The sequence below is a fragment of the Rana temporaria genome, chromosome 12 (assembly GCF_905171775.1).
Source record: "Rana temporaria chromosome 12, aRanTem1.1, whole genome shotgun sequence".
In the NCBI taxonomy this organism is placed as follows: Eukaryota; Metazoa; Chordata; class Amphibia; order Anura; family Ranidae; genus Rana; species Rana temporaria.
The window spans coordinates 14,161,830-14,173,996 of NC_053500.1; the positions used below are offsets into that span (position 1 = coordinate 14,161,830).

Here is a 12,167-nt window from a genome sequence, read left to right on the forward strand (position 1 = left end):
AAAAATGTTATCTTTTCAAGTTCTCTGTTTTTTGATTGTGGAAAATGATATCGCATATTTATTTTTCTTACCTGAGCCCTGGAAAGTCCCACTTCGAGAACGCGATGGATCTTTGTCCCGGGGTTCTCGGCTCTTCATTGGATAGATTGATAGCAGCGCAGCCATTGGCTCCCGCTGCTGTCGATCAAATCCAATGACGCGGGGGGCGGGGCCAAGTCCTGCATTCGGCAGCTTTGGGCACCGAATGCAGGACTCTGGAGGCCGCCCGCAAGGTAACCCCCTTGGTAGAGCGCTTCCCAGAGGGGGTTATCTGATGCACGGAGGAGCCGAGACAGACGCCGGGGGACCCCTAGAAAACGGCGTTCGGGGCCACAAAACGATCCTATAGTGTCACTTTAAGCCAGTTTTACACCAATGCTATGCGGCTAGTTTGACTCTTTCCCAAGTTTGTAAAACTTTCTGTAAAAACAACCGTTTCCTTCTCCAACTCTCTCTTCAGCTACGGTGTGCAAAATAAAATACACAGTACATCCTGGTATGGAGGAGCATGTGACTGACCCACCTCTTCCATGTGATAGCTCTGTCACAGGGTGGCATTGATGGAGTCTATAGCTCTGTGTAAGCTCTGAAAAGTTGGTTTGGAAATTTACATAGGGCTTTCTTTTCCTGGTCCTTGCGGCCAAATGGAGGGTCGTTGGACCAATGAAATGTAAGTGTTGTAGGGAAGATGGGGAATTTAAAAGAGAATTGGGAGGTTGGGAAAACCAAAACAAATCCTTTATACTCACCTAGGTAAATGCAGCATCGATCTGATGCTGCATCTGTCCCTTGCCAGCTCTGCACTGAGAACTGAGCGATCAAACACTGCTGATCACTCAGTTCTCCCCTCCGCTCTGGCCATCGATCTGATGCTGCATCTGTCCCTTGCCAGCTCTGCACTGAGAATTTAGCGATCAAACACTGCTAAACACTCAGTTCTCCCCTCCGCTCTGGCCATCGATCTGATGCTGCATCTGTCCCTTGCCAGCTCTGCACTGAGAACTGAGCGATCAAACACTGCTAATCACTCAGTTCTCCCCTCCGCTCTGACCATCGATCTGATGCTGCATCTGTCCCTTGCCAGCTCTGCACTGAGAATTTAGCGATCAAACACTGCTGATCACTAAGTTTTTCGCTCTGGCCATCGATCTGATGCTGCATCTGTCCCCCGCCAGTTCTGCACTGAGAACTGAGCGATCAAATGCTGCTGATCATTCAGTTCTCCCATCCGAGCCATCGATCTGATGCTGCATCTGTCCCCTGCCAGTTCTGCACTGAGAACTGAGCGATCAAATGCTGCTGATCATTCAGTTCTCCCATCCGAACCATCAATCTGATGCTGCATCTGTCCCCTGCCAGTTCTGCACTGAGAACTGAGCGATCAAACACTGCCTCCGAGAGTGGTGACTGTCAGTCATTGGCTCTGCTTTGCCCCTTCAGAGATCACTGGATCTCTGGGCTGTGCAGGGGGTGGGAGTGGCTGGCTCGGTCTGCCAGCGACTCGCCGGTTCAGGCATCTGGGTGGAACCCGACTGCAGACACTCCCACTGAAAGACTAGATTGAAATTTCAGCTGGTGCAAGGAATGATGGGAAAGATGTTGTTGGCTTCTAAAAAGAAATGTCACTTTGAATATCCAATGACAAGTGCCTAAAGCCTCGTACACACTAATCTTTTTTTTTTTCAACCCAGCGGTCGGAGCTGCTGTACTTACCGTCCGATGTTAGTACATCGATCTCCCCCACTGAGCTGTTTTGACAGGGGGACAGCCCCCCCCACTAGAACACCCGGGTCAGCGCTGACTGGGAGCCAGTGGGCTGCTGGTTTTTCAGCATGCTCCTCCGACAGACTATTAGGGTGCCGGTCCTCGGGCCAGCCCTGAACGTCTTGGGAGTAGGTGGACATGGCCTTCTGGCTTAGTTCGCCTGCTCTCATGGGGTCTACCTTCAGGGGAGCCCCACCTAGTACTGGGAGGGTTCTGTTTCGGCAGTCCCTCCGAGGAAGTTGGGGTCCGTGTCGGCTTTGGTTGCTCGGATCACAGTACCTCAGTCCCCGTCTGGAGCCTAACGCCCCGGGGGATCAGGGTTTTGGGTCCTTTCTTGACAGGAGGACCACTTGACGTTGCACCCGTCTGCACGTTTTTGTGAACACTCTCTATGTGTGTGCACATTTTTTCTGCACCGGGTGGAGTTTTTTGGGTGTGTTCACACGCCATAGGCTTTTCAAAAAAAATAAAAAATGCTCCTCCGACAGAAGGCGGGGCCAAACATCCAGCTTCTGACATGGGTTGAATTCGGAGGATTTTTATTAAACCAGCCAATAACTCCCGACGTTCGGTCCGTGTGTGCTAGGCATAAAATTGGTCGATAGCAGTTATATGTATTGCTATTATCGGGGTAACCAGGGGAAGCAGGGAGGAGGGTGGTACTGCGGCAGCACAGAGAGGTGCAGGATCTGTAGGAGGAGTTCTGTCCTCTGCTGCGGACTGCTGAGACAGACAGATGAGGGGTGAGGGAGGCAGAGACGAGAGGAGAAGCACAGGATCTGGCAGAAGAGTTCTGTCCTCTTCTCTGCTGCCAACTACTGAGACAAGGTAGGGGGCAGAGATGAGGTGCTTGCCGCATCCACATGAAATAGCCTGGACGGGCCGGGTTCGGCCCTCGGGCCTTGTGTTTGGCACGTGTGATTTTAGCAGATGCCATACTTCACCTCTCCGTCTAGCAGTTTTAGGATAACATTTTAAATTGTTTTCTACAGCTCCTGCCAGCAACTATAGCGCTGCCCCTCCTAAGAAAGACCATCAAGAGCAGATATCGACTTACCTGAAGCAGGTGAAAGATGCCTTGGGAGAAGAGAATTATAAGCGCTTTTCTGCCGCCCTCACCTCCTACAAGAAGACGGACAACTATGACACCATGGTGTGCGAGATCGCAGCTTTGCTTACAGAGAAACCAGAGCATTACTTTCTGCTGAGAGGTGAGAGAATGCCGTCTATTCTATACATTTACATATTCTTATCAAATACTAAATGAACTTAACCACTTGCTATACCCCCCTCCTGCCCAGGTGAAATTTCAGCTTTCGGCACTGCGTCGCTTTAACTAACAATTGCGCGGTCGTGCGACGTGGCTCCCAAACAAAATTGACGTCCTTTTTTCCCCACAAGTAGAGCTTTCTTTTGGTGGTATTTGATCGCCTGTGCGGTTTTTATTTTTTGCGCTATAAACAAAAAAGTGCGAAAATTTTGAAAAAAATACAATATTTTTTACTTCTTGCTATAATAAATATCCCAATTAAAAAAATATATATATATATTTGTTCTCAGTTTAGGCCGATACGTATTCTTCTACATATTTTTGGTTAAAAAAAAAAAAATCGCAATAAGCGACTGGTTTGCGCAAAAGTTATAGCGCTTACAAAATAGGGGACAGAATTATTATTTTATTTTTTTTTTACTAGAAATGGCAGCGATCTGCGATTTTTATTGGGACTGCAACGTTATGATGGACACGTCGGACACATTTTTGGCGCCATTCACATTTATACTGCGATCAGTGCTATAAATATGCACTAATTACAGTATAAATGTGGCATTGAAGGTGTTAACACTAGGGGGTGAGGAAGGGGTTAAATATGTTCCCTATATAGTGTTCTAACTGTAGGTGGAGGGGGGGTGACCGATCTGTGTCCCTATGTACAAGAGACACAGATCGGTCTCCTCTCCAGAGACAGGACGCTGTCTCTGTGTGAGCCGGCAATGACGGATGATCTCATATGTTTACATATGAGATCATCTCTCATTGGCCGCACAGATCGCCTCGCAAACGGCCACTCTGATTGGCCGTTCGCGGCGATCTGTAATTGGCTGTGTCCAAGGGACACGGCCAACACAGATTTCCCCCGCTGCGCGCTCTGGAGCGCGCACGGGGACCGCCCAAAGGGGCGGACGTCAATTGACATCCTGTTGGCTTTTGGGATCCGCGCTGTAGCCGTCAATTGACGGCAGGCGGATCCCAAGTGGTTAAAGTGGTTGTAAAATAAAATTTTCTTTTTTTTTTTACCTTAACCACTTAACACACGCTCTATTGTTCCGACAGGACGTCATATGATGTCCTGTCATTTAAAGCCTCTAGGGCGCGCACCCGTCGCGTCACTGGGAACACAATGCCCGGCGGCCGCTGGGCACCCGCGATTGCCCAGTAACTGAGCAGGGACGTGGAGCTCTGTGTATAAACACAGAGCTCCACGTCCTGTCAGGGAGAGAGAAGACCGATCTGTGTCCCTTGTACATAGGGACACAGATGGGTCACCCCCCCTCCCCCTACAGTTAGAACACACCCAGGATACACATTTAACCCCTTCCCCGCCCCCTAGTGGTTAACCCCTTCCCTGCCAGTCACATTTATACAGTAATCAATGCATATTTATAGCACTGTTCGCTGTATAAATGTGAATGGTCCCAAAAATGTGTCAAAAGTGTCCGATGTGTCCGCAGGGATATGCAATTAGCGGACCTCCAGATGTTGCAAAACTACAAATCCCATCATGCCTCTGCCTCTGGGTGTCATGCTCGTGGCTGTCAGAGCCTTGCTATGCCTCATGGGATTTGTAGTTCTGCAACAGCTGGAGGTCCGCTAATTGCATATCCCTGCGCTATAATGTCGCAATCCCGGAAAAAAACGCAGATCGCCGCCATTCCAATAAAAAAAAAAAAAAAAAATCATTCCGTCCCCTATTTTGTAGGCAATAGGGGCCAGATTCAGAGACATTTGCCCTGGCGCAGCGTATCAGAGATACGCTACCCCGCCGTATCTTACCTGGCACATTTTCGAATCCAGGAAGATCTCGCACTGAAGTTAAGGCGGCGTATTATTGGGGCATATTTCAAATTTGGCGGGTAGGGGGCGTGATTCATTTAAATGAAGCTCGTCACCACGCCGTTTGAAATGCGCATGCTCCGTTTTGAAATTTCCTGCCGTGCTTTGCGTGAAATGACGTTGCACCGACGTCATTTTTTGAACTTCGACGTGCGTTTCGTCCTTTCCTATTCACGGACGACTTGCACAAAAAAAAAATTAAAATTTGACGCGGGAACGACGGCCATACTTTAACATGGCAAGTCTATCTATACGCCACAGAATAGCAGGTTTATCTATACGCCGGGAAAAGCCGACTAGCGACGACGTAAGAGAATGCGACGGCCGCGCGTACCTTTGTGGATCGCCGGAAAAAGCAAATTAGAATACCCGATGCGTAAAACGACGCAAACTCCACCCAGCGGGCGCCAAAGTATTGCACCTACGATCCAAAGCCCCCTGCCTTGGACTACAGGAGAGTCAGGACGCTCTCTACGTTGAAGATAGAGAAAGGAGCTGTGTGTTAGTGGGCGTCCTGACTTTTCTGTAGTCCAAGGGAGGGGGTGAGCACGACACTCCACACCAGGGAGAAAGCCTCGCATTACTGTGTGGAGTTACAGACAGAAGAACAGGAAGTGAGGATTTCTCAGGAGAAATAAGGACATTTAAAAGCAAAATGGAAGGATGGGGTAAGTGAAGGAGGACTGCACTAAGGTAAAGGAAGCCATTTAGGAAAAAAAAAATGTACCTTTACAACCCATTTAAGTTATTCTGCTCTTGGCAGTCAAAAGCAAGTCACGCTCTCCCCTACCAGAGCCCAATTGACTGCTGGGAGGGGGGAGCTGAGCTGCTGAATGGTTATGATGTTAACAATACTGACTTTATATATTTTTTTTTTATGTTTTTTTTCTGTATTAGAATTTCACAGGTTTGTCCGGGTTCCTCACAAGAAAATGTTTAACAAGCTATGTGAGGACTTAACAGGAAGCAGTATAGGCAAGAAAAAGCCTCTAGAGCTGCCTCAGTGCAGCAATGAGAAATCATCAACACCCACACCGCAAGACCCGATGGCATCTGAAGATATCCACAAGCTGGGTCCAGAGGCTGCTAGGATCAATGGGGACTCTACTGACAAGTCTGAAAGTAAGGGCAACTTCTAAAATGGTCTTATTGCCGGGGTACGATAATCCTTGCCGCCCTGCGGTGCCATGTTCCTCAAATCTTGGCCAAGGGTTGTGGCTCTGCAAACACGCAAGGCCCCTACTGTGACCCAAGTGCCTAGCAAGATGGCAACACTCCAACACTGGAGCAGTACGAAGAAGAATGTCAGAGGTTGGATACAGGGATTATTATTTTTGTGTATTTATTGCATTTCCTGTAAATACATTTTATTTTTATTAAAATATTTCTTATAAATAAAATGCTAATGTCATTTAATACCCTTCGATGACAGGTTCTCATTAATTAAAGCACAGCTTACATTATAACAAATACTTTGGTATATTTCATTGTTATTGCATTACATTATAACAAATGTGCTTTAACCACTTAAGGACCGGACCAATATGCTGCTAAATGACCCAAGGGGTTTTTACAATTCGGCACTGCGTTGCTTTAACAGACAATTGCGCGGTCGTGCGACGTGGCTCCCAAACAAAATTTGGCGTCCTTTTTTCCCCCACAAATAGAGCTTTCTTTTCGTGGTATTTGATCACCTCTGCGGTTTTTATTTTTTGCGCTATAAACAAAAATAGAGCGACAATTTTGAAAAAAATTCAATATTTTTTACTTTTTGCTATAATAAATATCCCCCAAAAACATGTATAAAAAAAAAAATGTTTCCTCAGTTTAGGCCGATACGTATTCTTCTACCTATTTTTGGTAAAAAAAAATCGCAATAAGCGTTTATCAATTGGTTTGCGCAAAATTTATAGCGTTTACAAAATAGGGGATAGTTTTATTATTTAATTTTTTTTTTACTACTAATGGCGGCGATCAGCGATTTTTTTCGTGACTGCGACATTATGGTGGACACTTCGGACAATTTTGACACATTTTTGGGACCATTGTCATTTTCACAGCAAAAAATGCATTTAAATTGCATTGTTTATTGTGAAAATGACAGTTGCAGTTTGGGAGTTAACCACAAGGGGAGCGCTGTAGGAGTTATGTTTCACCTAGTGTGTGTTTACTAGTGTAGGGGGTGTGGCTGTAGGTCTGACATCATCGATCGAGTCTCCCTATAAAAGGGATCACTCGATCGATGCAGCGCCATAGTGAAGCACGGGGAAGCCGTGTTTACATATGGCTCTCCCCGTTCTTCAGCTCTGGTGAGCGATCGTGAGGGGGCGGCTAGAAACGAATAGCCGCGCCCTCATCCCGGATCGCTCCTGAAGCCACGGGAACCGCCGCATGTACGGGGGGGGGGGGGGGTCCCGATCGGACCCCCAACCCACGTCTAGGCAGGGACGTACAGGTACGCCAATGTGCCTGTCCGTGCCATTCTGCCGACGTAAATGTACATGCGGCGGTCCGGAAGTGGTTAACCACCTCAATACAGGGCACTTTCACCCTCTTCCTGCCCAGGCCTTTTTTCAGCTTTCAGCGCTGTCACACTTTGAATGACAATTGCACGGTCATACAACACTGTACCCAAATGAAATTGTAATCGCTGTTTTCGCCACAAATTGAGCTTTATTTTGGTGGAATTTGATCACCTCTGCGGTTTTTATTTTTTGCGCTATAAACAAAAGAAGAGCGTCAATTTTGTGAAAAAAAACATATTTTTCTCTTTTGTTCATGGACGGACACAGCAGCATAATCTTGACATTAGGGTATTAGCCTTCTATCAGGAGAGGACCTCTCCTGATAGAAGGCTAATACCCTAATGTCAAGATCATGCTGCTGTGTCCGTACAAAAATCCTATTTTTACTTTTTGCTATAATAAATATCCCCTAGGGGGCGATCAAGGGGTTAAATGTGTACCCTAGTGAGTGATTCTAACTGTAGGGGGAGGGGACTGACTGGGGGAGGTGACCGATCGGTGTCCCTATGTACAAGGGACACACCATCGGTCTCCTCTCCCTGACAGAACGTAGATCTCTGTGTTTACACACAGAGATCCACGTCCCTGCTCTGTGACGAGCAATCACGGGTGCCCGGCGGACATCGCGGCCGCCGGGCACGTGCATCATGTTCCCAGTGACGCGGCGGGTCCTAGCGCCCTAGTGGCTTGGGAAGGCAAGGATGTCATACGGCGTCCTCCCAGAACGAGAGGCTTATCGTCCCGCCATCATTTGACGGTGGGCGGTATAGTGGTTAAAAATAAGCATTTATTATTTGATACTACTTCCAAGAAAATTCCCTATTTGTTTGGCAGGACTGCAGAGCTCAGGCTCACAGTATGCGGTTTATATTCTCAGATGTGTTTTTTATTAATTTCCGTCTGGCCTCCAAACAAAAAAAATAGGACAGCAAAGTTTAATGTTATTTTTAGTAATAAGAAGAATGAGTGACAAGACTTTATCTGAACTTGAACTCCCTTTTGTTGTCTCTTCCTCTTTTCTCTGCCAAGTTTCTGGCCAAGCTGAAAATCCCAGTGAGGAAACCGTGCATATTTATCCACTTCCTTTTAGGACTGTAGCAGGTAGGTAGGTTTGTGCAGCTTTGTGAGTGCTGCATGCATTCATCGACCTTACATGCACTATAGTATGCTTGCAGTTTAACCTACAGTTCCACGCCACTTTTGAAAAATGTTATAGTCTTAACCCCACTTCCTAATAAAGTTCACCCTAAATGAGATAACGAAAAAAGTAAACCGCTCCACTGACTCTGTCCGCTGCTCTACTGACACTGACCTCTGCCCTCCCGACTCTGTCCGCTGCTCTACCGGCTCTGTCCGCTGCTCTACCGGCTCTGTCCGCTGCTCTACCGGCTCTGTCCGCTGCTCTACCGGCTCTGTCCGCTGCTCTACCGACTCTGTCCGCTGCTCTACCGACTCTGTCCGCTGCTCTACCGACTCTGTCCGCTGCTCTACCGACTCTGTCCGCTGCTCTACCGACTCTGTCCGCTGCTCTACCGACACTGTCCGTCCGCTGCCCTACCGACGCTGTCCGTCCGCTGCCCTACCGACGCTGTTCGTCCTCTGCCCTACCGACGCTGTCCGTCCGCTGCCCTACCGACGCTGTCCGTCCTCTGCCCTACCGGCTCTGTCCGTCCGCTGCCCTACCGACACTGTCCGTCCGCTGCCCTACCGACGCTGTCCGTCCGCTGCCCTACCGGCTCTGTCCGTCCGCTGCCCTACCGACACTGTCCGTCCGCTGCCCTACCGACGCTGTCCGTCCGCTGCCCTACCGACGCTGTCCGTCCGCTGCCCTACCGACGCTGTCCGTCCGCTGCCCTACCGACGCTGTCCGTCCGCTGCCCTACCGACGCTGTCCGTCCGCTGCCCTACCGACGCTGTCCGTCCGCTGCCCTACCGACGCTGTCCGTCCGCTGCCCTACCGGCTCTGTCCGTCCGCTGCCCTACCGACGCTGTCCGTCCGCTGTCCGTCCGTTGCCTTACCGGCACTGTCCGTCCGCTGCCCTACCGACACCGTCCACTTTTAGGCCAAGTTTATATTTTTCCATTGACATTTGTTTTATTAGAGAAAAAAATAAGTTTTCCTTACTATTGAGTTAGGCCTTGCTAGTTAACGTCTTAATCTCTTTCATGTTGTTCAGGTAGGTCTCCACCTCTCAAAGGTTGCCTACCCCTGGTTTATGCCGATATCAGTCAAACCCAGGAGAAAGCCTCTCCCCCTCCATAGCACCCAGTGGATGACTGACAGCCTCAGCTGTGCATGTTTCCCTATGAGGCTGTTTATAGTTGGGTTGTCTATCCCCTCCACTCAGGTTCAGATTACACTAAGCTCTATACTACGCAGTGTGCGATATCAGATCTCCAACCCCCTGCCTTCTGTAGCTCAAACATACTGTTTAAAATCTGGACTTATGTAGAGAATAGGGCTGCATATAAACGGGTACAACTTATGTAGGAGTAATTGCTTCATCTCAGTGTATAATCTGAGGCCAGTCACTTCACTGGGTGCATGTGAGAATTGACAACCACTTTTAATCTACATTTTCACTACATTATGTCTTTGGCTACTATATACCGATACCATGTCGGGTACCTCTTGGGTTTCCTTTTGGCATTCAGTGAAGGCTCCAATTTTGGGACAGCCCAGTTCTAAAAGCTGTCCTGATCTGCTGGTCATACTATTTAATTATATATATATTTATTTATTTATTTATAAAAATACTTATTGGGAGCGCAGTCATTACCCAAAGGCCATGTTGTTTTTCCAGTCCGGGCTGAAAAGAATGCATCTCCACAGATGTGTGTACTACAATGTCCATATATAGCTGGCCTGGTAGTTGCAAGAAATGCATCAGATTCAAATATTGATTGGGATTGTATGATTAGGCAGTGGAGACGAGTTTATTAGAGAGCGCCGCCCATATGCATGGAACTAAGTAGGATTAAAATAATGCTAAGGGATCTATGTATTAATATTTTGACACAAGATTCGCTCATCCTTCACGCAGGATTCACTCATCCTTCCAGTTAAATTCCATTTAGAAAAATGTGTGAATTCCAGATGAAAGTTGAATCTTTTCTGGAAACATTTGTAAATTGAACTCTAAGGCCCCTTTCACATCGACGGACCAATCGGGTCCGCCTGTCAGTTTTTTTTTGGATCATCTATTGCTGTCTATGGAGCAGCGGATGTCAGCGAGACCCACCGACATCCAATCCGACCCTGTCCCCTAAAAACAGACAGATGGGGATCCGTTCGCTGTCCGTATGGCAGTCGGATGGAAATGGACAGGTGGTCTGTTTCCTTTCCGACCGTCCCATAGAGAATAGTGGGCTGTGTACATGTCCACTCAGGGCTGGTGCAAGGATTTTTGACACCCTAGGCCAGTGATGGCGAACCTTGGCACCCCAGATGTTTTGGAACTACAATTCCCATGATGCTTCACTACACTGCAGAGTGCATGAGCATCATGGGAAATGTAGTTGCAAAACATCTGGGGTGCCAAGGTTCGCCATCACTGCCCTAGGCAAAACCTCATTTTGCTGCCCCCATTGGCTCCACCCCTGACTCCACCCCCTTTGCCCTGCCTGTGTATACCCCCATCTTTTTTAATCCAGTGCCCATGAATCGCAGCCTCACCAGCGCCCATGAATCGCTGCCTCACCAGCGCCCACCATCAATCGCAGCCTCACCAGCGCCCATCAATCGCAGCCACACCAGCGCCCATCAATCGCAGCTTTCCAGTGCCTATCAATCAATGTTTGCTTGCTTCCATTCAGGAGTCGGGACTCAGACACAGTCCTCCACCGCTGAGCCTCTGACACTAAGGCCCCTTTCACACTGGGGTGTTTTTCGAGTGTTATTTGAGCGAAGCCTCATCTGCAATCCCAATGTGAAAGCACGAGTGCTTTCAGAGCCCTTTCACACTGCCAGCGGCCGAAAAACGCTGGTAAAGCACCGCTAAGACCCTAATGTTTTAGGGCGTTTTTGCCGTGCCTCAGTGTGAAAGGGTAAGGCGTTTTTACAGCGCTTTCAATTCATTTCAATGGAGAGGGGCGTTTTTGGAGCGTTTTTTTTCAGCGCCCAAAAGCTGCTCCAAAGATGCTGCTTGCAGGACTTTTCTCAACGCCCCGCAAGTGCAACGCTTCAGTGTGAAAGGGCAAGGCGTTTTTTGTTTTTTTTTACAACGCTTTCAATTCATTTCAATGGAGAGGGGCGTTTTTGGAGTGTTTTTTTTTTCAGCGCCCAAAAGCTGCTCCAAAGATGCTGCTTGCAGGACTCAATGTGAAAGGGTCCATTGAGATGCATGGAGAGCGTTTTAATAGCGCTATTTTTAACGCTAAAACGCTGTAAAAACGCTTTAGTGTGAAAGGGGTCTAAGTGCGAACAGAGAGGCGACTGCCTGCTGATGCTGAAGCTTAGTTGCTTGCTGCAGAGAGAAAAGAGTAAGAACACCAATGGCCGGGCGCCCTAGGCAGCAGTGCACCCTAGCCGGCTGCCTAGTGTACCTAGTGGTAGCAGCGGCCCTGTGTCCACTCTTCAGCAGCGTAGCAGACAAGAACCTATCATCCTCCTGCTCGGCGGCGATCAGTGGAGAGATTACTCATTCAGCAGGTGGAGCTGCTGCTGCTGGAGTTTGTCCCGTAAGAAAGGGGCCTTAATGAAAATAATAAAAACTTCAATATGTAAC

At 48.2% G+C, this 12,167-nt stretch overlaps 2 protein-coding genes across 3 annotated transcripts in view; both read left to right on the forward strand.

Moving 5' to 3' along the window:
* The window catches only part of RTEL1 (regulator of telomere elongation helicase 1), a 96,757-nt gene extending 90,376 nt beyond the window's left edge, over positions 1 to 6,381 (forward strand). For both annotated transcript variants that reach the window (XM_040331594.1, XM_040331595.1), the window contains exons 31-32: positions 2,796 to 3,014; positions 5,813 to 6,381. In XM_040331594.1, coding sequence (XP_040187528.1) covers positions 2,796 to 3,014; positions 5,813 to 6,054 — 461 coding nt within the window. In that variant the 3' untranslated portion in view covers positions 6,055 to 6,381. The remainder of the gene's footprint in view (positions 1 to 2,795; positions 3,015 to 5,812) is intronic.
* Positions 6,382 to 8,271: 1,890 nt separating this feature from the next.
* LOC120919431 (regulator of telomere elongation helicase 1-like) overlaps positions 8,272 to 12,167 on the forward strand; it is a 46,525-nt gene continuing 42,629 nt past the window's right edge. The window contains exon 1 of the mRNA XM_040331596.1: positions 8,272 to 8,541. Coding sequence (XP_040187530.1) covers positions 8,379 to 8,541 — 163 coding nt within the window. The 5' untranslated portion in view covers positions 8,272 to 8,378. The remainder of the gene's footprint in view (positions 8,542 to 12,167) is intronic.